The sequence below is a fragment of the Nuphar pumila genome, chromosome 14 (genome assembly GCF_984573655.1).
Source record: "Nuphar pumila chromosome 14, dmNupPumi1.hap1.1, whole genome shotgun sequence".
NCBI classification, from domain to species: domain Eukaryota; kingdom Viridiplantae; phylum Streptophyta; class Magnoliopsida; order Nymphaeales; family Nymphaeaceae; genus Nuphar; species Nuphar pumila.
The window spans coordinates 63,917,591-63,945,130 of record NC_143262.1 but is presented as its reverse complement, the minus strand read 5'-3'; the positions used below and the strand labels follow the sequence as shown (position 1 = coordinate 63,945,130).

At 36.7% G+C, this 27,540-nt stretch overlaps 1 protein-coding gene across 2 annotated transcripts in view; it reads right to left on the bottom strand.

The window, feature by feature from the left end:
• Positions 1 to 27,540, bottom strand: part of LOC149816889 (protein SHORT ROOT IN SALT MEDIUM 1-like) — a 75,132-nt gene that overhangs the window by 16,449 nt on the left and 31,143 nt on the right. For both annotated transcript variants that reach the window (XM_089987493.1, XM_089987494.1), the window contains exons 11-12: positions 11,134 to 11,348; positions 10,968 to 11,031 (exon numbers count right to left, since the gene is read on the bottom strand). In XM_089987493.1, the coding sequence (XP_089843619.1) occupies positions 10,968 to 11,031; positions 11,134 to 11,348 (279 nt within the window). The remainder of the gene's footprint in view (positions 1 to 10,967; positions 11,032 to 11,133; positions 11,349 to 27,540) is intronic.

The window sequence follows — 27,540 nt, the reverse complement described above, 5'->3', positions numbered from 1 at the left end:
ATATTAAAAGTTTTTTTAATAAAAAATAACAAATATATTTTTTTTAAGAATATAAGATGCAGACCGGGACAAGATTTCCTTTGAATCCAAGCCACACAACGATCACCCAACAGACAAAATGCCAAGAATTACTTGGCTCTGATACCATATAATGAAATAGCAAAAAAATGCAAAAACAATGCCACTAAAGGCTTACAAGATCACATTCACATAAGTGCACAAGCACAAACCAATGCCACTAAGGGCTTACAAGATCACAATCACAATATACACAAGCACAAGTCCATTATGGGACAATACAATAGCCAACAAAGGGCAACAATAAAAGCACTAAGTGCATATCTAAGTCACAGGGATTCGGCAAACCAGGTGACGCACCCGCGTAGACGCAATGCGACGCGTGTGCGCGGTTAACCAGACCCTGGGTGTGGTCAATGCACCCAGGGTCTTTTTGGTGCTACTTTCGGACTTACAAAATTGGCCCGATCAAAAGGGTTGTGAAGAGAGGATTAGGGCATTTTTTTTTGCCCTAATTCTTTCTGCATCTCCTCCTGACTTCGTAACCGAACCCCGACGTTGATCTCTCTGCCGGACTATGACGCCGCCGCGGACCTTCGCTGGACCTTTCCTCTCCTCTCCTCTCCTCTCCTCTCCTCTCCTCTCTCGTGCTCCTCTACTCTCTCGCTCACCTCCTCTCCTCCCGGCGTCTCTCACGGGAGCCCGACGCCACCTCCTCCTCTCCCTTGTCGCAGACCACCGGCGATCGCCAACGTCAACGCCACCCACAACCCCAACGACGGTCGGAGCTCACAGGTACACTCCTCTTCCTCTACTTTTCCCTTTGTCTTCTCCTTCCTCCCTCTCCCTGTGTTCGCCAGCAAGAGGCCGGTGGCCCCTGTCGCGCCTTCCTCCCTCTCTGTTTGCAAGAGGGAGTCCAGCAGGTGGCCGGTGGCCCCTACCACCCTCCCCCTCTCCTTTAGGGCCTAACTGAGGGTCGGCAGGTGGTTGGCAGCCCCTGTCGCCCCTCCCTCCCACCTCTTTGTGCTATTGGAGAGTCGGCGGCCCTGTCGCGCCCCTCCCCCTCTTTGTCGCTTGAGTCCTATCTGGCAGGGGCTTCACCCTTGTCGCTCAAAGTTTCGGCAGGAAGGGCGAAGCCCTGCCTCCCTCCATCTCCTCATGCAGGGGCTTGCCCCCGCCGACTATACCTTCTGGCAAAGGCAAAGCCCCTGACATTGGCATTCATGGCAGGGGCAAAGCCCCTACCGACCGCCATTTTCCTGGCAGGGGGTTTTGCCCCTGCGGATTGTTTTTCTGGTAGGGCAGGACCCCTGTCGACGGGCTTTCTCTGTCAAGGGCTTTGCCCCTATCGTCAGTCGTTTTTCCGGCAAGGGTGAGGCCCTTGCCGGCAGTCCTCTTTCGGCAAGGGCCTTTCCCCTATCGACCATCTTTCTTCCGGCAGGGGCGAGGCCCCTACCAACAATCTTTTTGGCAGAGGGCCTTGTTATTCTCCAGCAGAGGCAAAGCCCCGACGAATGTCAATATTTCCCGACAGAGGCATTGCCCTGCCGACTGTCTTTCCGACTTTTGGATCACCGAAATCTTACCTATATAGGTTTTTTTCTCATAAAAACATATTTTTTCATTAAGAAATCATGATCCAAGAGTCGATTCTCACTAAATCAAGCATGCTAAACACATCTAATGGTTCGTATCTGTCATAACTTATGACAGATCTGAACCATTAGATGTGTTTAGCATGCTTGATTTAGTGAGAATCGACTCTTGGATCATGAATTCTTAATGAAAAAGTATGTTTTTATGACAGATCGGAACCATTAGATGTGTTTAGCATGCTTGATTTAGTGAGAATCGACTCTTGGATCATGATTTCTTAATAAAAAAATAAGACACTTCAAAACTATAAAATTAGCGATATATCTCGGTGTTTTCACGAGTGCTTAATTAATCCTATAAAATATATTTTTTATAATCCCATGTTTAGGAGTGATCACTTTTATATTAATGATTAATGTTTATATGTTTTTCTCGTAACTTTCGGTATTTATTTATACGTACTACTACTATATTTTTTAAACTTATTGTATATGTTATTGACTTTGCACTCAATATTATAAATCTTGATTGTGTTGCATAATTGATTTTAATATAATTTTTTTTTGTGCTTTCAGGACAAAAACGACAGATAAAGGGAAAGAACTTGCGTCATCCCCATCCCCACATGTGAGTTTGGCTACTAGTGTTGCTGATAGTTATGGTGGGAGTGATGATGTGGGACCACTATAGGTACATGTAGATGAGCTTGCAAAATCTGGAGAAGGAGGTGGTAGAAACAAGAGATTTCGATGCAACCTCTTTGAAAGAGATTTTGTTGAGTCTTACACAAGAGTGAATGCTCATTTGTCATTTCAGGATGCATAAAAGTTGACGAGGCAATTCGAAAACAATACAAGAAGAATATAAGAAGAGAAAAACAATGAGTGATTTTTGTGCAATTAGTGTGCCATTTGGAAGTCACCAAAAAGATGCTGAAAAAAAAAATCAATGTAGGAGGTAGAGAAACGATACAAGCATTATTCAATACATATGAAAGGGAGAATATAGATAGAAAATGTAGGGAGGTATTTTATTCTAGTTCACTACCATTTACTGCGGCTATAAGTCCTTATTGGAAGGATTTAGTAACATCTTTGGCAAATTGTAATTTGAGTGGCTACGTGTCTCCAAGCTCAGAAAAACTATGAACCACACTTCTTGCAGAAGAGAGGACAAATGTGGAAAGGTTGTTAGAGATTAAAAAATATTCGGAGCAAAATAGAGTTTCTATTGTTTCTGATGGATAGACAGATATTCAAAGACGTCCACTAATCAATTTCATTGCTTCTTCGCTTAGAGGTACAGTATTCTTGAAAGCAGTTGATGCATTTGGGGAATATAAAAATATGGAGTATTTGAAGGGGTTGTTTATAGAAGTCATAAAAGAAGTGGGTGATTATAAAGTAATACAAATCATTACAGACAATGCTCCAGTTTGTAAAAGTGCAACGTTGAGTTTGGAGAGTGAGTACCCTCATATTTTTTGGACTCTCTGTATAGCACACAGCTTAAATATGACCCTAAAGAGCATTTGCAACCCCAAAGAAGAAGAAAATTCACAAGCATATGCTTTATGTTCATGGATTAAAGATTTAGAAAGATATGTCAAAAGCATTAGAAATTTTTTGTTAACCACCATCGTGTTAATAGGCATTAGAAATTCTGACCTGAAATTGTTGAAGGTCGTTGAAACACGTTTTGCGTCCATCATTGTGATGGTGAAGAGGATTAAAAAAGTGAAGAATGGTTTGGGTAGCATGGTGACTGATGAAAATTGTACATTCTATCGTGTTGATGATGATGTCAAGGCTCGAGAAATTAAGAAATTCATTGTTGATGATGAGTTTTGGGACAGATTGTATGCTTCCTTCAATTTACGCAACCTATTTGGGAAATGTTGAGAAAAGTTGGTAAGGATGAGCTCATGCTTCACAGAGTTTATGAAATGTGGGATAATATGATTGAAAAAATACAAGTTGTAGTTTTCAAGCATGAAGAAAAAAATTCTGCATTGAATGATTCAGAATTTTTTAACCATATTCATTCAATTTTAGTCAGAAGATGAGATAAGAGTAATATTCCTTTGCATTGCATGGCACATTCTCTTAATCCAAAATACTATGCAAAAAAGTGGCTGAAAGGTGGTATTGGTCATGTCCCTCCAAATTTAGACTCAGAGATATCAAGGCATAGAAATATGTGTATGACAAGACTTCATCCATAATCACATATTCTAAATCAAGTCACACAAGAGTTTGAAAAAATTGCATTTTCGAGATTATATGGACAAGTATTACTCGCGAGAGAGCAGAATAATATAGATCCTATTACATGGTGGTCAACATTTGGATCAGAAACACCTTCCCCAACGTCTTGCATTTAGATTGTTATCTCAGCCTGCTAGTTCATCATGTTGTGAAAGAAATTTGAGCACATATTCTCAAATCCACAACATGAAGATAAACAAACTCACCAGCAAGCGTGCAGAGGATTTAGTATATGTTCATTGAAATCTTCGACTACTTTCGCGAGCCAATGATTAATACAAGTACTAATTTGCTCTTAGTTATTTGATTCTTTCTTAGTTTTTCATTTAAATATACTTGTATTGTATTTAACATTTTCAAATTAGGTTTGTAACGCATACAAGGAACATCCAAATTTTGGAATGTAAACTCAGAAGAGTGTGACTTTGAGGGAGAGCATGATTTCAACATGACAAACATGGATTTATCTTAACACAGTCTCCTTTTTTATGATGCATTTGATGATGAAGCAAAAAATTATTAGGATCAATTACTTCATCGTCATATACATTATAGGATATATTTTTTGTATGTAATTTAGTTATTTTCTGCATTACTTATTTGAATGATATTTAGGTTGATTTAATTGCGGTGTTAGTTTTTATGATGTAGAAAAAAATTGTAGAATTGTTAATTTGATATATTGCATGCATGATGAATGATATTATGACATTATTAACTATTAAAACTTCAAAATTATATATATATAATATAATATATATAATTTTTTACATTTTTGCCATGCCGCACTCTCGCACCCAAGGTTTTTTAAAGTGCCGCATCCCTGCACCCGCACTCGCATCCATGTGACATAGGTGCATATAAAACATTAAACTAAATAGAAGAACAGAAAACATAAAAATATTTATCGTTATTGAGCAAAAATGCTTAAGAGAAGCATTGGCAAATGAAAAGGAATAAAAACCCCTATTTATACATATACAAGAGAGAGGGAGACCTCAATAGAGATGTTAGATTGTTCCAACAGCTCTATTGCCTCATCAATTCTATGTTGACTAGTCAAAAAAGAACCTAACAACTATATTTAGTTTTGACAAAATAGTCCCTTTGAAAACATAAAAAGACAAAAAGAAAAGAATAAAATAAAGCACTAATTTTCCCCTAATGGGCACAACCTATTACAAGAACTGAAATGACCAAAATACCCATAATGGGTATTTACCTATTACATCATTTATACATAATATATATATATACATATATATGAATATATATATATGTTTATATGTACAATATAAACCAACAATATATATATATGTATGAAAATACATATATATACATGTACAACTTAACATTGGATCTACTTTTGGATAGAAATGAACCTCGGTGTGGTTGACTTCACCTGACACAAATGAAGTTGTGTCTAAGTGCCGCATGCGGATGCGATGACCTGTTAGAAGAGTTGGTGTTACATAGTCTCTCTCTCTCATTATTGCAGTGAGATGGAGAGAGAGGGGGGATGGTGAGAGAGAGAGAGGGTAAATCAAGAGAGGTGAATAGAGAGAGAGACAAGGGTGAAGTCAAGACCAGAGGGAGAGAGAAGGGGAAGACGAAAGCCAAAGAGGGGGGAAGAGCGAGACGAGAGAGAGACAGGTTAAGGGTTTTGGGAGAGCAAAGAGGGTCTGGGGTTTCGAGGGGTGGGGGGATTGTAAATGTTTTCTAAGGTTCGAGTGTGTGTTAGACCCATCCTGACCCGATTCAATACGGGACCCAACCCGCAATGTACCCACACTGTGCCCTGTACCCACCCCAGTCTCGACATGTGTTGACACGATTAAGACAGCTGAAACGACGGGTCGCGGTTACATAGGAGAAAGTTGAATACTACATATCAACTATGTCACAGGGATTCGGCTAGCAGGGTGCAGCGGGTGCGGCACCGGGTGCAGTCAACCCGTTCCTGGATGCATTGACAGCACCCAGGATCATTTAGGTCCATTTTTTTGGATTTTTTTTTAAAATTTTCCCTATGAAATGGGCTGCGAAATTTTTTTTAATTTAAAAAAAAAAAAAACTGCTGACAGCAGCTGTCTGTCAGCTGCTGACAGCAGCAGCAGCTGTCTGTCATCTGCTGACAGCAGCTGTTCTGTCAGCAGCTGACAGCTGCTGTCAGCTGATCCTTTTTTTCATAAGGGATTTTCTCTCTCCATGATGGTGGTAGCCTTGCTTGTGCTATCGTGCAATGAAATTTGAAAAACCCGCGTGTTCCCCCGACCCCCTTTATATATATATATATATATATATATATATATATATATATATATATATATATATATATATATATATATATATATATATATATACATTTTTGCCCCTGCCGCACCCGAGTTTTTTGGAAGTGCTGAATCCCCGCACCCGCACCCATGTGACATAGCATATCAACAGTCGATCGATCAACGTCAGCCTTAGTTTTCAAATGTGGCGCCTAGGTGAAGGCCCACCTCCTGGGCGACCAGGTTTGGGCGGTGGGGCCCTATATTACTGCCTAGGCTTTTTTCTTTCTTTTAAAGTTTTTTGTTTGAAAATCTTTTTAAAAAAAATCATTTGTTTTCTTCTTCAAGAAGGAAAAGACATGTTATTTGTCTATTGCTTGTATTATGTCTATTGTTGAGAAGAAGAAGAGGAAGACATATTATTTGTTGATTGCTTGCATTATGTCTATTGTTAAGAAGGCATTATTTGTCTATTGTTGTTAATTTTTTTGTATACATGATTTTATTTTTTTGTGTATTGTTCATTCACATTGTTAGTCGTATGGTTTGTTTATTCAATCGTTAATTTATTCTTTAATTTGTTTGGGCAAGCTAAGGTTATGTGATATAATTGTTTTACAGTGTTCAACAACATAGTATTTGTCTATTGCATATTGTTGATTGATTTTATATTGCATACATGTTTCTTATTATGCTTTTTATGTTTTTAATTTTTTTTATTTGGGGTACCGCCCAGACCCCGGCTAAGCCTTTTTAGGGGCTCACCGCCTAGGATCTGCCTAGCACCTATGACAACTAAAGCAACAACAATCCACAGATGATGGGAAAAGGACAACAACCAATGAAGCTAATCAGCATGAAGGGTTGAGAAGATCATCAAGAGTCCGACATCCAGTTGACAGATTTATTTCTTATGAAAACTTTTCAATTTATTTTCAGATATTCATAAGTATATAAGGTTAAGGAGCCAAACAGCATTATAGATACCTCTAAGGATAGAAGGTGGATAGAGGCTATGAAAGATGAAATAGAAGCCATGTATCAAAATTATATATGGACTATTGTAGAGAAACCTAAAAATAAAATGCTGTGGCCAGCAAATGGGTGTATAAGATCAAATAAAATATAATGGGAGCATAGAGTGGTTTAAAGTAAGGTTGGTTGCTAAAGGTTAAAATCAACAACAAAGAAGGAACTATGAAGAAATTTTTAGGCCTGTAGCGAATATTGTTAGCGTAAGAATAATATTATCCCTTGCTTTGTCTTTTGATTGGCCCTTGTTTCAGTTAGAAGTTAAAAATGTGTTGTCGCACGAGCTTAAAAAAGAGGTATACCCGGAGCAGCCCTTAGGTTTTTCACATGCAGATCCGAGAAGATATGTGTGTAAGTGGAATCGATCTATTTAAAGGACCTGGTTTGACAACTTTTATAATCTATGTCACATGGGTGCGGGTGCGGGTGCGACACGGGTGCGGCACAATTTTAAAATTTTCGGACACGGGTCTCGGCAAATATATATATATATATATATATATATATATATATATATATATATATAATTTTATTTTTAAAATGCCACAGCACAGTCCGTGTGACTGTGCACAGTCACATGACTGTGCACAGTCAAAGACTGTGACTGTGCACAGTCCACAGCACTGTGACTGTGCACACAGTCACAGACTGTGCACTGTGCACTGTGCACACTGCAGACTGTGCACACTGCACAGACTGTGCACTGTGCTGTGACTGCAGCATTGTCACTTTTTTATATATATTTTTTTAAATAAAAAATATAAAAAATTGGTTTTTTAGGGACATTTTTGGACTCGGTCAAAGTTGACCGAGTCCAAAATGTGGACGGACTCGGCCTGGACTCATTGACCGAGTCCGACTCGGCGTTGACCGAGTCCGGGCCGAGTCCGAAGCCACACCCAAGTCCGCACCCGTGTCGGGGCGTGTCGACTCGGGTGCGGCACCTCCTTAGCCGAGTCCGTGTGACATAGTTTATAATACTATCAAGGAACAAGGTTTTAGAAAGATTCCAGATGATAACCTAAGTCACAGGGATTCGGCCAACCAGGTGCCGTACCTACATCGATGTGATGCGATGCGACGCGGGTGGGCGTGCAGGTGCGGCACCTGATGCGGTCAACCCGACCCTGGGTTATAACTGTCCAATGTTTGGACTTTTAAAAAAACAAAGCCCGATAAAAAAGGGCTGAGAGGAGGATTAGGGCAAAAAAAATTTGCCCTAATCCCGACCTCGACTATGCGACGACCCGATGCCGGAGACGACCCGATCCCAACGTCGACAACAACCAATCTCCCTACCCCAACGCCGACGACGACCTCGAGCGACACCGTCTGGTATGCATTCTCTTTGTCTCTCATTCTCTCCTTCAATCTCTCTCATTTAGATTGATGAAAAATATGTAATTTTAGGTGTTGAAAAATCTGGTTTTATTTATAGATGTTCACGTTGGGTTTTAAAGCAACGAGAACCAGATTTTTTTTTACAGAAATTCACATTGGATTTTAAAGAAAAATCTGGTGTTATTTATAGATGTTCACGTTGGGTTTAAAAGCAACGAGAATCAGATTTTTTTTACAGAGGTTCATGTTGGATTTTAGGGAATAATCTGGTTTTATTTATAGACGTTCATGTTGGGTTCTAAAGCAACGAGAAACAGATTTTTTTTACAGAGGTTCACGTTGGATTTTAGGGAAAAAATTGGTTTTATTTATAGATGTTCACGTTGGGTTTTAAAGCAACGAGAATCAGATTATTTTTTTTACCATTGGATTTTAGGGAAAATCTGGTTTTATTTATATATTTATATATATATATATATATATTTTTTTTTGCCGCACCCACACCCATGTGACATAGTTGATAACTCATGTATTTATCATGGTTCTGATGGAATTGTGATTATAATACTTTATGTTGATGATATTATAGTTACAAGGAGCTCAAGTTTGATTCAAGAAATCAAGATTTTTCTAAATGACATGTTTAAGATGAAAGATCTTGGCCAACTCAAATATTTCTTGGGCATTGAAGTGGACAGAAACAGAGATTGTATGAGGTTGCCACAACAAAAAATGTGTATGCTATGCTGCACAAGTTTAAAATGCATAATTGTAAGCCCATAGATACTCCAGCATGCATGAATAAGAAACTATATCTGAGTGAAGGAAAGCTTCTTGCAGATCCAGAAAGATATCACAGCATGGTTGGAGCATTGCAGTATCTGACCATTACAAGACCAGATATAGCATTCGTTGTAAACCAGGTATGTCAATTTATGTACTCTCCAAGGGATATTCATTTGGAAGCATTGAAGTGGATAATGAGGTATGTCAAAGGAACTCTTTGTCATGGTTTATTACATCGTAAGAATGATCCCAGAAAATTGTGTATACAGCATGTTATTGGATATTTTGATGTTGATTGGGCTCGCGATCTGGATCAAAGGAGGTTGGTATCTGGTTATTATGTATAATTAGGACAGAATATCATATGTTGGAAAAGCAGAAAACAGAAAAGTACTGCCAGGACAAGTTAGGAAGCGGAATATAGAGCCTTGTAAAGTTTAATAACAGAAGTTTCATGGGTGAGAGATTTTCTACGGGCACTCAGACTAAAGGTTTCAAAATCTATTATTATATTGTGATAAGAGCACAATAGCAATAGAAACCAATCCGGTTTTGCATGATAGATCAAAGCATTTCAAATTGATTATCATTTTATCAAGGGACAAAATTGAGTCAGAGGAGATGAAAAAAAAATTGATGATTCAGATTAGCAGGAGGCAGATATATTCACCAAGGGGTTATCAAGAGATAGACATAATTTTCTGAAGAGCAAGTTATGCATGTCACATGGCAATGCCATGTATAACTTGAAGGGGAGTGTTAGAACAGGTGAAGGATAAATTGGTAAATTCTGAAAGTGACGTCTGTATTGGGCCTGTTGGTAATTTATGTATTTTGTGTGTGCTATTTATGCAACGTCCCTTATGGGACAGATGTAATTGCTTCTAATTCTTTGTATTGTGTTGTATCCCACCCTATTAGGGTTATTGTTTATATAATGAATCATAGAGGTGCAGCTCTTCACAGAGAATCAAATCATTAAGAGCAAACCTCTGTGCTCTCTCTGCTCTGCAGTTGCTGGTATCAATTTTGGGTTCGTGTTAACACAATGACCATCATAAATGCAGAACATTCGAAGAGCCATAATACCATTATTAAAGGAAAATTTTGTTGAATAGATATTAAATTAAAATTTGACAGTCATTGCCACCATAAAGGCCATGGAAGATGATATTACAACAAAATAAAAGGATGTCATAATTGTTATGCATAGTAAGTCCTTTTAGCCTCTTGTTCTAAGTTCAAAAGAGTTTTGTATTTTTGCTCATATACATGTTTCAGTCACATATACAATAGTGTTACAACTAAAATCATGTATTTAAATCTCTTTCAACTAAACCCGAGTGGTTCCAGTATCACTAACAGCAATCTAGATCAAACTGTATTCACATGATGAACAATATACAACCATAGCATGAACAAAGTGTTTTGGATTTATTGGACATGAAACCAGACTGCAAAAAATCCATGTTATGCACAAGAAACACCATCCCCAAGAATTGCATAACAGAATAACCAAGAGCAATAATATCACAAGAAAAATTATCCAGATCTTCCAATTACCATTTGGTGACATTATTATAAAAAAAATAAAAGGAACTGAACCGAAACAACATAAGGGAGATCAGCAATCACAACCAGAAAAAGAAATTACCTCCAGAAAGCGATTCCAGTGAATACAATTGTGCAAATCAAGTTGGGTAATTTCTTTCGTATGCCTGTCAAGAGAATAAAGTTTTAATTTTCTTCAGTAGAAAAAAATAATGAAGAATGAAAGTAGAAGAATTGAGAATCAGAAAAACGTCTTTGTAGGCTTGCACCTTAAAGCTGTTCGAATCAAAGCAGTGTGATCCAAAGATGGATCACCACCATCAATTTCGCTGCTCCAACAGCCTCCAATTGCCATAAAGCAATGGTCTTTTTTCAGAACAGCAAACCTCAAAATATTATTATAGTGTGGAATCCTATCACCCAAGCTTTTATTAGAGGATAAGTCCTCAAAAGCATCAGGACTTATTCCACTCATCAAAATTACCTGTGAAATTAAAGCACACTGCCTTAGCCAAGACTTCAACAAAGACCATGTAAACAAATATACATTTGTAGAGCAATCAGTAGCTAATAGAAGCATGAGTAAAGACTTTTTTCTAGTGCATTTTTTAAATTAATGTTTAAAGGGACAAGTGCATAACTAAACAGTATGTCATTTAAAGGAACACAAAATAGTTGAATATCAAACTTAATCTTTCATTTGCTTTTTTTCTTTTGACAAGGAAAACAGTCGGTTTATTTTAGGATGGCCGTGAGGGACCCACATTTACTAACCCCTGCATAGAACCCTCTGGTGTAGAACCCTCAGAGTCTCTACCCTTAGCGACCTCTTGCAGAACCCTCAGCCCACTAGGTAGGTCTCCCCTTAGCTTCAGTACCTAAGACAACGAATATATACCCTGCAGTTCAAATTCAGGATGTTCGGGAAGCCACGAACAATCGTGTTCACTCCCTAGCAAGGTGAGCTAACCCAGTGTCATTTGCTTTTAAACTATTAAACGGTACAAGGTCAAGCATAAGCACAGATTTTCAAGAATATCAGCTATAACCAAGCTCTAGGAGCAGTGCACAAAAAGGAAAAAACAAATATTTCCACCATAGATAGCAATTCTACGTTGAGGCTAGGGTCTTCCAATTCCCAAACTACCTTAAGGTGGGCAAAGAGTGACCTTACTTTTCAGCTACAAGAACCAAGAGATTTTAGAGAAATTTTGGAACTTGCAAAACAAAGAGAGCACATTCTAATCTATGTTAACAAACACATAAGATAGGCCTCATACTCCCATGTCGACATGACATAACCCTTCATGTACACAATGAAACGTGTTAGTGTAATATCGGATATTTTTCATGATTTTTAAAATGTAAAAATATAATTTTTAAATTATATATTTATTTAAAATTGATAAAATCATGAAAAATAATTATATTTTTAAATTATATATTTATTTGAAATTGATAAAATCATGGAAAATAAGTTAATTTTATAGGTGAAGTCAGCTGAGTCTGAGCATGGTCCAGAGCCCACTGATAAGTCCTAGTAGAGATAATTATAATTTTAGAAATTTTTGGTTTTTAACATTTAAATTTGAGCAAAAATTCAAGTGAAATTAAGAAGCAAAATTCAACTATGAACACCGTTAGATCCGCCTCGGAATATTGATTAGTTAGTGACCTGTTTTTTTGAAATCGGATTACGGTTGACCCGAAGATCGCATTTTTCAAAAATGACCTGCCTCCATTTTTGACATTTTATAGATTGGGTCGGATTGGATCCGCTCTGTTTAATCCAAGTTAATATGGATCTAGACCCAATCCAAGATCCATATTGACTAGGATATGGTCCAAGTAGGATCATATGGATTTGGATCATGAATCCAAATTTGGATCTGAAATCCATCCATTGTTATTTTAAAACTTTAAAATCAACCTTTAAATTTAAAGAGGATGAGGTAGAGTTTTACCTGCCTAAAGAGTCTTCTAGGGGGGGGCGACACCATCTAAAATATTCTTTAGGATATTAAATGAAAATAATTAATTAAATAATAAATAATTAATAAAATAACAAAAGATCTAGAAGAGGTAGAGTTCTACTTTTGGTAGAACTCTACTCTCTAAAAGAGAGCTCTAGAGCGGACGTCACCCTTATCTAGAAGCTATTAAAAAATAAAATAAAATAAAAAAATAAAACAAAACAATATAAAAAAGGACTTATCTAAGCCTCTCTCTAGAACTCGAGTTTCTAGAGAGAGAAAGAGATAAAGAGAGAAAGAGAGTGAGATAGAGAAAAAAAGAGAGAAAACTCAAAACTCGTGAGGAGAGAGAAAAAAAAGAAAGAATGAGAGAAAAGAAAAGGAAGAAAGAAAAAAAGAAGAAAAAAAGTAGTTTTTCTAAAGCATCCATCGATTTTTCGGATCTTTTTCCACGCTTTGAATCAAGCTACGGGTTTCTCTCTAAATTTTTTGGGCTGGGAATATGTATAAATCGATTTATGTATAGATATTAGAGGAAAAAAGGGAAATCTGATTTTATGTATAATGTATATATATATATACACATAATGTCGAATATATATATATATGTAAATTTATTGTTTTTATGGATGATGATTTCCCTTATGCATCAAAATTTTGAATATATATATATATATATATATATATATATATATATATGTTGATTCCTTGATTCATGCATCTGAATATGTATAGGCATATACATTCTCAGATTTGACGATTTTAAATCCAAGAATAGGCATGTCGATTTTCTGTTTCATGGCTTATGCATAGCAAATACACATATGATGCATATAAACAAGTTTAGTGATTTTTATTGTTCATGCCATTGAATATATTTGTGAATATGTATATGTTCAAATTTCTCGTCATGCAAAGAGGCACCAGAATTTAGCTGTATGGGTTTTATTAAATTTGCATCTAAAAGGCATGCATAAAGGTTCGGATGTGATGAGTTTGATATTAATCTATGTCATAGGAACTCGGCAAAACGGGTGTCGCACCCGCGTCGCGTCGCGCGTGCGGGTGCAGCACCCGGTGCGGTCAACGTGACCCTAGGTGCGGTCAACGCACCCAGGGTCATTTGTGTCTTTTTTTAAACTTTAAAAAAAATCACCCGATAAATGTGTTGCTTAGGGGTGGATTAGGTCAAATTTTTGCCCTAATCCTCCCTTCCTCTCTTCCCGACCTCTCCTCCTGAAGCCTTCGCCGGACCGCGAGGCCGTCGCCGACCGCTCCTCTCCAGGTATGCTCTCTCCTCTTTGCTCTCCTCCTCTCCTCTCTGACTCCCTCTACTCTCCTCTTCGACCCATCCCCTGCACAAAGAGGGTGCAGGGAGGGGGCTCGGCCCCTCCCCTGCCAACAAAGAGTGCAGGGAGGTAGCTCGACCCCTCCCCTGTACAAAGAGGGCGCAGGGAGGGGGCTCGGCCCCTCCCCTGCCAACAGAGAGTGCAAGGAGGGGGCTCGGCCCCTCCCCTGCACAAAGAGGGAGGACAGGGAGGGGGCTCGGCCCCTCTCCTGCCAACAGGGAGCGCAAGGAGGGGGCTTGACCCCTCCCCTGCACAAAGAGGGCACAAGGAGGGGGCTCGACCCCTCCCCTGCCAACAGAGAGTGCAGGAAGGGGGCTCGGCCCCTCCCCTGCACAAAGAGGGATGGCAAGGAGGGAGCTCGGCCCCTCCCCTACACAAAGAGGGCGCAGAGAGGGGGCTCGGCCCCTCCCCTGCCAACAGGGAGCGCAGGGACGGGGCTCGGCCCCTCCCCTTGCCGCTATGTGGGCTTTCGGATGTTCGGTATGTGTTGGCTCAAGTGGGGAGTCGAAACAGCTCTCCTTCCTGCACTGATATTTTCAATGTCGAAATCGACGGATGACGCTTCGCAGTTGCGCGGCCTTCAGGCCAGTGCTGCGATGTTTACGAGGGATGCTACCGGGTTGATCCTGCCAGTAGTCATATGCTTGTCTCAAAGATTAAGCCATGCATGTGTAAGTATGAACTAATTCAGTGTAAGTATGAACTAATTCAGACTGTGAAACTGTGAATAACTCATTAAATCAGTTATAGTTTGTTTGATGGTATATGCTACTCGAATAACCGTAGTAAAGCTAGAGCTAATAGTCTTGTAGAATAGAATTGTAGATTGTTAATTTGATTTATTGCATGCATGATGGATTGATTTGATGATATTGTGATAATTGTTTTTTATTTCATTAGTGTTAATGATGTTAACTGATAAAACTTAAAAATTATATAATATATATATAATTTTTTTTGCCGCACCCCACACCCGCACCCATGTGACATAGATATTAATATATCTGAATATATGTTGTCGATTTTTTTATGGCCATACATGCTGAATATATATATATATATATATATATATATATATATATATATATATATATATATATATTCAGTCCTGTCAACCATCTTAATCATACAGCTGAATATGTGCAACAGTTCATGTGATGAATTCTTTTAGTTTGTTTCTGAAAGCATTATATGGTTCAGATTTCTTTTGTTCATGCATATATATATATATATATGTTCAAACCTAATAATTTTTTGACATGCATATAGTTGAATGGGTTTTACTGTTTCAGACTATATAAGTTGCATGCACATGTATATGAAATAAGGCATCTAAAATATATGTTTTTATTCATATCTGCCGAGCATATATGTTCGTGAAGATCTGGTTCTGATCTGCCGAGTGGATACTTGGGCAGATCTGGTTCAGATCTGCTGAGTATATGAATGCAGATCTGGTCCGATCTGTTGTGCATTGGAACACACAACATGTCTTTTCAGTTCTTGATTCAGACCTGTCCGGCTACATGCCTATACATCTGAATAAAATTTTTTGTCTTGATTCAAATTGTTCGATTATATGCTCATGCATCTGAATGTAATATTTTGATTTTTTTTATTAGCTAAACTGCATGCACATGCATCTGAATGCAATGTTTTGATTTTGATTAGCTAAACCACATGTTCATGCATTAAAATGTAATGTTTTGAATTACATGCTCATGCATCTGCATATTATTATAGGTTTTAGTTTTATTGATGCATATATGTAGCTTGTGCAGAGTGATATATGCATGCTTGATGGTCTGGCCAATCCATGTACATAATCTTAATCGTATACATGGATCAGCCAGCACATGGTCCAGGATATTATGATCATAGTTTTGGGTTTGGCCGACCCATTTAATCATGTAGATGGATCAGCCAGCATACTGGAAATGCGTATTTTTTACCCATGTACATGAATTTGATCATTAACATGGATAGGCCCCAGTTGTTTAATTGGTAAAAAATTTTGCATAGTTGTTTGAATACATGAGTTTGGTCATGTATATATTTAAGATTGATGTATGTATTCTTTTTGAGATGCTACAGAAAACTGATCGTTATTTGATCATGTTTGCAATTGTGCATATCATACGCATGAAATCTGAATTTTTTTGATGTTTGCGTAACCGTGATCATATGCATGTTTGGTTGTTTATGCATTGAATTGATCATGATAATGTGTTCTGCAAGCATCTATTCGCATGCACATGCATTTGGCTTCATGTAGGTTCATTTTGAGTGTTTTGAATGTTTGGAATCAATGTGTGTGTTGCATGCTTACTGAAATTTTTGCAAAGATTCATAAATCAACGTTGAGATGTGTTGGTGGTCAAATGTGAACCATTGCGGCCGTGTAAGCTGAGAGCATGTGTTGCTCCAATTGTTGTTGGTTTTAATTATGCATTACAAAATTTATTTCAGAAAATTTAGTGGTTTTCTAAAGTTAATTGCATTGTTAAATTGTGAGGGCCAGAGCCCAAATTTGTGTATTTTGCATGTAGATTTGAAAAACGGTTCTTACGTAAAGAACCTGAAATTTGTTTTGAAATAGTAAAAAAGACTGAACAATGTAATTAATTTCTTCCTTGATATCTCTTCCACAGTGTGAGAATCTTTGCTGGCGGTCATGGAGGACCGTGGGGATACTAAAACGTTGTGTGTGTTTGTGCCCTAAACCCGATATGATGGTTCACCTCCCGACCATAGTTTTAAGGAGATTTCAACCACTATGCCTGGGAGTGGTGGCGTTGACTCAGTGAGGATTCCTAATATCGATCGAGAAACAAGTGTGGAACCCAGTAATAAAATACAAATTGTGTTAAGCTACAACTGGGAACCTAACTTAAACTTTGAGAAGTTGTTCCCGTTTTGAGTATACGCGGGTTTAAGGAAAAGTAGAAATTAAACTTACGTGCATTTAATAGGAACATGCATGCAAAAGCAACTCTGATAAATAACTTAATAAGTTATTCATGCATGTTCATTGATTCATGCATTTATGCATATTTGGCGAATGGTATATTGATTGTGGTAAATTGTTCTTTGTGATATTCCTCTAAAATTTATGTATGAATCTGTTTATGCTATTTCCTTTACTGTTTAGATTTTTAAAAGAATTCGTACAAAGGACTTTGGTTCTTTCCCGTTTTTTTAAAATTGTTTTTCAGGCACGGATGCTCAGTGATGTCCTGATTAGTTGGCTGGAGACTACGAGTTGTGTGACTAGTGTTCTGGTTTCTAACAGAGTGGCTTGAGTTGATATAGTTGATTTTCATGTTCTAGACTATTTAGCATTTTCATTAAATCAATAGTGTGATTTATTTTTTTGCACAGTTTGGTTTGTGGTTTGGTATATTAAATATGTGATGCGTCGGATCCTTGGGTGAGTTTTTGTAATTCTTTGATATGGATTCTAACATGTTTATGGATCCTTGGGTGGTATATTAAATCACCATATGAGTGTTTTAACATGTTTATTATGGATTCTAACTTCGGATATAGATATCGAATTGGATCTAAAAACTAAAAAATGTTTAAAATTTGGGTAATACAAGAAAATAAATCATAAAAGAATGAAAAGCAATTTTCGATCCTTCTTAGAAACTGAAGCAAAACGAGAGAGAAAACGAAGCACGAAAACGAAAAGAGTTAGACAAAGCAAGAAGAAGCAGTTAGGAGCAAGAATAGAACGAAGGGAGACTACCAAAAGAGACGAGGAAGAAGAGAGTGTTTAGGCAGGAAGAGTGTTGCCTGAAGCCCATTGGCCTGGCCGCCCTCACCTCCGTCGATCCCTCTGCCTGGCTACCGCCCTTCTGTGCCGCCCTTCTAGACGTTGCATAGGAGAGAGAGAGAGAGAGAGAATCGGGTGCACCCAACGATGCATTTTTTTTAATTTGTTTCCCCCGTCCCTGTTCTTTTCATAACAGGAGGTAGAACGAAAATAACATACTTTTATGGACGCAGCAGACAGCGTTTCGCGCGTCTGCCGCATCCAACATTTGTTAAAAATGAAGTTCTTTTGTGATTTTCGTCTCGTCAGACGCACCAGCAAAAGTGCTCTAAGGGACATAAACAAAAGCCACTAAGAGCTAGAGAGCAGCACTCGAGAGCACACACAAGCCACTAAAGGGATATACTCACATTGTATGAAATATATTTTTATTAGATGTCAAAATGCTCAAGAAAAGCAAGACAATGAAGGGGACTAGAAGTCCATTAAATAGACCTGAGGGAGAGCCCATAGTAGTTGTTGGAGAGCTCCCAACGGCTAGAATTATAGTTGTTGGGAGCAAGGTTGTAATTATTGTATTGTTAATCGTATCGGTTGGGCCCAAAATAAGATATGTATTGTATCGTAAAAACATACTTTTTTATTAAAAAAAATTCAAAAATATCAAAAATATATGAAAAAACAGAAAAAATAACAAAAATTCTAAAAAAATCATAACACATGAATCAATGATGTCTCTTTAAGCTACTTACGACATCAGCAGACATCTACTATCTCACAAGAACAATGCAAAACATTAAATATCTTACGCTTAAGAACATGCCATAAGATTTATACTTTCATATTACATAAACAAAAGTACTATATCAATAGTTGCACTCGATTTTCAATTGGTTTCTACTCATTATTTGATTGTCACATTACCATGTTGGATCATATGATGTCATCTTTATTGGAGTGTGGAGATTGATTTTTACCTTGACATATATCCATAATTTTCGCAGATCCAACTGTGTGGTAAGTTGATAGGGGGTTGCATGGGGGTAGTGCCCCTTGCCCGTAAGGTGTGGAGGTTCGAAGCATGCAAAAAAAATTCAATGATAGTTTTCTAATTTTACTCGTAATAGAGACTTTTTACCTTAACCCACTTTCTTTAATGAAAAAATGGTGGAAATGCACTCTTACTTAGCAAACCGCAAAAACCCTCTCCCTTGCACACAGATCGGTGTTAAAATGTAACATATAAATATATAAAATAATAATATTATTATATTTATTATTATATATTTTTGTTTTTTTATTTTTTACTTTTGCTTTTATTTATATTTTTTTGTATCTAGTTCAATAGGAACTAGATACCCTTTTTCAATCAAGTTCCAGTTGAAACTTGACCGAGATATAGCTGTTGACAGCTATAATAAGAGCCATTGGACTAGAGTCCAACGACTCTTTCTTGGGAGAGCTCCAAATAAGCTCTCCCCACTTGTTCTTCTTTGTATAAATAGGGGTGAACCCCTTCCATGTAAATCATCCAAAATGTTTCTTAAGCATTATTGTTATTAATAAAGATATTATTATTATTTGATTGTTGTGTTTTTCTTTTATACCCTTTTATGGGTTTTACTTGAAGTGTCTTTTTGGACATTCTTGTGGTGGATTCAAGTGCTTGTGTGGAAGGTCACCATTTCATTACATGGTACCAGAGCCGTGGAGATCTTAGATCGTAAAAAGCTTCTGCCTCGTTTTTCATGCCTCACCTGCAAAAAATGTTTCATCACCTTGTTCTTGACTCAAGAAGGTTTGTTTGAAGAAAGAGGCTATTGAAGTAACGCTTGCTACAAAAGTTTGTATTATTCATTACTCTCTTTGCCTCTTATCTCTTCTTCTCTCTTTCTATTATTTCACTCTTGTAAAAGATGGATGATAATGATAATGATAAAATCACCATCGTACCCATGAAGCTAAATGATACAAATTATGTAATGTGGGCTTCGATTATGGATATAGACTAGTGGATAGTTCTGATTCGGAACCTAAACTATCTCTCACTAAAAAAGAGGGTGATAAAGAAGCCTCTCTAACGAAAGGGGAGAAGAAGAAGGCTTTAGAAATTTATGAAAAGAAATGGAAAAAGGGGAGGATAGGGCATGCAAAAATTATGCATGGTTAATTAATAGCGTAGACATTAAGAAATGCTCTAGTCTTGCTAAGTTCGAGAATGCCGATAAGGCTTGAAAATACCTCAAAAATATGTATTCCCTTAAAGATATTGCACATGTCTGCAATTTACAAGACCAAATTCGGACAATGACTCAAAAAGATAAAACCATTCGAGAATATTACAATGAGTTGTCCGAACTTTGGGAAGAATTGATTCTTTTAGAGCCGAAATGGCATTGTCCTGAAGACATTGATCTCCGTCAAAAATAACTTGATATAGAGCATTTTTATCAATTTATAAACGGTTTGAGACCGGAATTCGAGTCGACTAAATTGGCTCCTCTTCATTGAGAAAAAGTTTCTTCTATTATTGATACCATAAAGGAACTAACTATGAAGGAAAATAGAATTAGAAAGAATACTTCAAAAACCGAAGAGGATTCCATTCTAGCTTGTCTAGACCGGGTAATCATGTACGCACTAACAGGCCTCCTCATTTCAACAAACAGAATGATGATTATGACAGGAAAAAAGTTATTTGCCATGAACCAAGGCACTATAGGCCTCAGTGTCCTAAACTAAAAGAGCTCAGAGAAAAGAAAGCTATGACTACGGGATCGGAACTCAAAGATCAAGATGCACTGGTTTCTATGACTCAATTAATGAAGATTCTCCAACCTCTTATCAAAGAAGTTTCCTCCTCGTCAGAAGCCTCAACTGGAGCAGTGGTTTCATCCTTCTCCAATCCAGGTAACTTTCCTTGGCTTCTTGACTCTGGTGCTTCTTTTCATATGACCTCAAATGACAATAGTCTATCCGAATATTTTAAAAATAAATCAAGTGCGTCAAAAGCTTTTACAACTGATGAAACCTCTCTTGAAATAAAAAGAACAGGAAATTTTGAAAGAGTCCATAAAACTAAGAAATTTTTTATTCCAGAAGTCAGATTTATTCCTAAGCTAAATTTAAATCTTTTATTTGTTTCTCAAATATCTGATTATGGATGTAATGTCTCATTTTCTTCTCCTGGTTGTTAAATACAGGATCGCCAGTCAGACAAGCTGATTGGAGAAGGCCATAGAGAAGGAGGACTCTATACATGGATTTTTTGGAATTGTCTAAGAATGCTTTTTGTTATAATATTCAGAAAATTGAGTTGGATTTATGGCACAAAAGACTTGGTCATCCTCATATAGCCAAGATCCAATATTTTCCAAGTCTAGAAAAATTTTGTAATTCTATTTCATTTGTAAATATTGTATTCTTGGCAAAATGAAAAAGTTACTATTTCATGATAGAACCTTTATTTCATCTAGACCATTTGAACTTGTACATTCGGATGTTTGGGGTCCTGCACCAATCATTTCAAAAAGAGGATTTGCATACTATGTCATCTTTGTCGACGATTTTTCTAGACATACATGGATTTATTTTCTTAAACATAAATCTGAAGTCTTTTCATACTTTCAAACATTTCATAATATGGTTAAAAATAAGTTTCAAAATGATATTTTTCATTTTTCGCGCAGACTAAGGGGGAGAATTTATGTCCAAAGAATTCAAGGATTATCGCAATTTAAATGGCATTACACACCAAAGGTCGTGTCCATATACACCACAACAAAATGGACTAACTGTATGAAAACAACTAGGACATTATGAATAGCAAATCAAGTTCCAAAGGTTTTTTGGGCAGAAATTGTCCTAACTGCTACCTATCTAATTAATCGAATGTCATCTTCCTCTTTGAAAAATATAACTCCTATTGAAAAACTTGTGAATATTTTCCCAGACTACTCTAGATTGAGAGTATGCATATTTCCCTATGCCTTTTCAGGATATGCTGATAATCAAAAAAGTTATAGGTATTTTGACTTTCAAAATGACAAATTATATGTATCAAGAAACGTCTCTTTTCTAGAAAATGAAAGTTTCTTTGATTTTGAAAAACCTAAGAAAGTCACTGAATACTCTTTTCTGATAAATCTAATATCAAAACCTAATCTTGAATATGACTTTGACAGTGATCAAAGTACTATTGATGTTGAACACAATGAAGAGCAAATTCATAGGGATATTAGATTACAATATTCAAGACGAAGTGAGTCAAATCTTCCATGTACACTTGAAAAATATTCTGAAGTACCAACCAGAAGGTCGCCCCGAGTCTCAAGACCTCCTGGAAAATTTGTGTCATACGAATCTTTTTCACCCACCTATAGGGGTGGTTATTGCACTAATACACTCATATGAGGAACCATCATAGTACTCTCAAGCCAAAAATCATGTAGAATGGATAGAAGCCATGAGAACTGAGTTAGATGCACTTGAAAAAGCTTCTACTTGGACTATTCAAGATCTTCCTCTAGGTAAGAAACCTAAAGGGTGTTGATGGGTTTACAAAGTTCAAACCAAGAGTGATGGAACTGTTGAAAGATACAAAGCTCGATTAGTGGCCAAAGGCTATGCCCAAGAATACGACATTGATTATGAAGAAACCTTTGGCCCAGTTGCTCGTATGACAATTGTTAGAACATTAATTGACTTAGCTTCTATTAAAAAATGACTCATATTTCAGATGGATGTCAAAAATGCTTTTTTAAATGGTAAATTAGTTGAAGAAGTGTACATGGAAGCTCCACTTGGTATTAGTATTCCCAATGGTATTTTTTTAGTTCTTCGTTTAGAAAAGACTCTTTATAGTCTTAAACAAGCATCAGAAGTTTGGTATGACAGGTTTAGTTGGGTTATGCTTAATATTGGTTTTCAATCATGTTTGACTGTTTTGTTTATTAAGAGTTCTGATGCAGGGATTATAGTACTTCTCTATATGGATGACATGATCATCACCAGAGGCGATAAACAGGGAGTTGAAAATATCAAAAAAACTTCTTAAAACTCATTTTGAAATGACTGATTTAGGATCATTAAGATATTTCTTAGAAATTGAAGTTGTTTATTCTCCTCGAGGGTATTTAATGTCTCAATCTAAGTTTGCTTTTGATATTGTTTCCAGGTCTGAAATTACAGATGATAAGAAAGTGGACACTCCAGAAGTTGTCAATGTTAAGATGAAAACTGACGATGGAGAACCTCTCAAAAATCCTACTCCTTACAGACAGCTTATCAGAGCACTTTCCTATATTTTTATTACTAGATCAAACATAGCACATGTTGTACATACAGCCAGTCAGTTTCAACATGTTCCTACCACAGTCCACATAGGAGTCGTTCTGCGTATTGTTAGATATATTAAATCCTCTCCTTCACGAGGACTTTTCTCGTCTTCTACCTCCTCATTAGATCTAATTGCATATATTGATGTTGATTGGGGAGGTGATCCTAATAACAGACACTCAACTACTGGTTTTTGTGTTTTTCTAGGTGAATCATTAATTTCGGGAAGATGCAAAAAACAACAGAAGGTCTCTCTCTCGTCCACAAAAGTTGAATACCAAACCATGGCAACCACGACTATGAAAGTAGTTTGGCTCAGACGTCTGCTCAACGACATGAGAGTTGAAGCAACACAAGCTTCACGTATGTGCTATGACAACAACAGTACAATCTATATTGCAAACAACTTAACATTTCATGAACACACCAAACATATTGAAATGTACTGTCACTACGTCAGAGAGAAATATCTACATGAAACCATTGATCTGCCATATGTTACATCAGAATACCAATTAGCAGATTTCTTTACCAAGCCTCTCGCTGCTCCTAGATTTCACTTTCTCTTAGACAATTTTTTGCTCATTGTACCGTAAGTTTGAGGGGGAGTGTTAAAATATAACATATAAATATATAAAATAATACTATTATTATCTATATTTATTTTTTTATTTTTTACTTTTCCTTTTATTTATATTTTTTGTATCTATTTCAATAGGAACTAGATACCCTTTTTCAGTCAAGTTCCAGTTGGAACTTGACTGAGATATAGTTGTTGGACTCTAGTCCAACAGCTATAATAAGAGCCGTTGGACTCAGTCCAACGTCTCTTTCTTGGGAGAGCTCCAAATGAGCTCTCCCCACTTGTTCTTCTTTGTATAAATAGGGGTGAACCCCTTCCATGTAAATCATCCAAAATGCTTGTTAAGCATTATTGTTATTAATAAAGATATTTTTATTTCATTGTTGTGATTTCCTTTTATACCCTTTTATGGGTTTTACTTGAAGTGTCTTTTTAGACATTCTTGTGGTGGATTCAAGTGCTTGTGTGGAAGGCCACCATTTCATTACAATCGGCCCCCAAATCGCTCTCACGACTCCTAGGGTGCATGGATACCCCTCTAATAGCCTCTACAAAAATAAGGAAGTCGGCCCACAAGAGGTATTTAAAACCCAAAAAATAAAAAACAAGTGTCCTTCCTTTTTAAAGTGCATCGAAGGTATATCATATTATACACATGTATCGTAAGATAGGGCACGATATAGGGTTGCATTGTACGATACACACTCGTATTGAATACAAGTGTATTGTATTGCTTTTTCCTATAGTAATGATATGTATTGTACGATACGGTACAATACTTACAACATTTATTGAGAGGCCCCAAGAGCTAGAAATATAGTTGTTGGGAGACCCCAACAACCTTATGGGTTAATGACATAAATGCCCTTATGAAAAGAGTGAAGGAAAAAATAGAGAAAAATAAAAGAAAATGAAAATAACCATTATGCCCCTAATGGGCACGTCCAATTGCACATGTAAAATGACAAATATGACCCTAGAAGGCATTACTTATTACAAAAGAATAAATAGACATATATGTATAAAGTATGTGATCAGGCACATATATATTTAACACCCCCCCCCCCTTAAACTAACACTTAGATCACCAAAAGTTTGCCAAGCAAAAAATAAAAGAGAGGTGCTGGCAATGCTTTGGTGAAAAAAGTATGTGAGTTGATATTCAGATGTTACATAGGGAAGCTCAATAGTGCCTCTGAGAAACTCTTCGCGAACGTAGTGACGATCCATCTCAATGTACTTTATGCGCTCATGGAATGTGCGATTGATGGCGATATAGATAACGCTCTTGTTATTGCAACACATCTTTGATGGAGTAGAGATGATTATACCCATGTCCTTTAAAAGACTCCTCAAGCAAACAATTTATGTAGTAGTCATTGCACGGTACTCAGCGTACCATGGAAGAGAGTGATATATTTTGTTGATTCTTATACCTCCAAGAAATAAAAAAGTCACAAAGAAAAATACAACTTCTAGAAATACGATCATTAGGATTGCCACCCCAATATGAATCAGTATAAGCAATCAAATTTAGACTAAAAGAAGAGGAAAGAAATAATCCTTTAGTTAGAGTGTTCTTGATGTAACGAATGATTCGCATGACTGCACTTATATGAACTAAAGTGGTTTATATGGCGTTGGATCGTCCAGCGGAATCTCATCATTAGCTCTTAATTTACCATTGATTACTTCAAGTATGTCAACAATCTTTTCATCTAACAATCCTGACCTAGCAACAACCTTGGATGCCAATTTCATTTAAGATAAAACATACCCACGAGGAGAATATGTAACTTCGATACCTCAAAAATACCATAAAAACCCAAAGGTCAGCCATACCAAAATTATTTTTAAGAATATGCTATACATGTTCAATTCCTTTTGTATAACTACCAGTAATAATCATGCCATCTGCATATAACACTAAAATAATGATGTTTGTCTATGCAGTCCTTATAAAAAGAGGTGTAACAAGAAATAAAACCAAGATTAATCATAACTTTACTAAAACATCCATACCAAACTTTAGGAGCTTGCTTAAAACCATATAAGGCTTTTGTAAACCGAAAAACTTTACCTTCTCTAATGTCCAACCCGAGTGGAGGATCCATACGCACTTCTTCGTTAAGATCTCCATTAAAAAATACACGTTTAGCATCTAATTGGTAAATTGGTCATTTCTTAATTAAGACTACTGCTATGAAAGTCCTAACACTTGTCATTCTAGCTACACGTGCAAAAGTTTCTTCATAATCAATATTGTATTCTTGAGTATACCCCTTAGCTACTAACCTAGCTTTGTATCGTTCTAATGTTCCATCACACTTGGTTTTAACTTTGAATACTCATCAACATCTGATGGTTTTCTTACCTACAAGAAGACTTACTATTTCCTAAGTTTTGGCTCTATAGAGGGAATCTAATTGAATTTACATAGCTTCTACCGAGTGAGGATAATCCTTGAGCTCTTTGTGTGTGGATGGTTCATAGAAGGCATGAATAGCCAGTAGACATGCTCTATACTTAGGAGAGGACTCATAAGATACAAATCTACTAAGAGCTTTGGATATAGAATTGGACCTCCTAAGGCATGTTTCATTTACGGATTGATTTTGCATATACTTATCAAGTGCACATGGGTGTTCCTTATTGTTTTGTCAGGAATAGACTTTAATCTCGCGAACATCATTGGTTTTGTTAACATCATTATCATTACCAACAATGCCCCAAAAAATATCATCATGATCATCGTCATTAGTACTAGGTTCATTAATGATTCAATCAATATCACTCTCACATACTTCATCAATGCTTGATGATTCGCTTACTTCCTTGGGCAATGAATCAAATAAAAAAGAATAATCATTATCTTTCTCATTTATTTATTTCTCGAAATCATTCTCATTTTCAAGGAAAGTCATATTTCTCGAAATATATAGTTTCTCATTTTTTAAATCAAAACATCTACAACCTTTTTGTCGTTCTCCATAACCAATAAATACACATTCAATGGTCATTGAAGATAACTTATCTTTTCTTTCACAAAGCACAAAACATTCGCAACAAAAAACCCTTAGTCTTTTAAAATATGTTTCAATTTCAAAGAGTTTTCTAAGAGGGAGATGTTTTTCAAAGCGAAAGATGGCATTCTATTTATTAAATAGACCACGGTGAGAGTGGCTTCGGACCAAAAGTTTTTAGGAACATCTTTTGAAACAAGTAAGGTTCTAGTGATTTCTATGATATGCCTATGTTCTCCTTCGGCAAACCCAATTTTTGAGGGGTTCGTGGACATAATTTTTTATGTGAAATTTTATTTTCTTTCAAATAACATTTAAACTCATTTGATAAAAATCACCTCCTGGATCCAAACAAAAAGTATGAATGTTGATTTTTAACTAAGTTACGAAATTCTTTAAAGAAAGAGAAACTTTCAGATTTTTCCTTAAAAAATAAATCCAAGTATATCTTAGTATAATCATCAACAAAAATAACATAATAGGAGCATCTTCCTTTAGACATGACTCGAGCGGATCCCCACAAATCCAGTGCACTAATTCAAAAAGTCTTTTAGTGTCATGAATTCTAGAAGAAAAAGGAAGAGTTTTCATTTTTTCAAGTATGCAATCTTTACACAAATCTTTCTCATTACA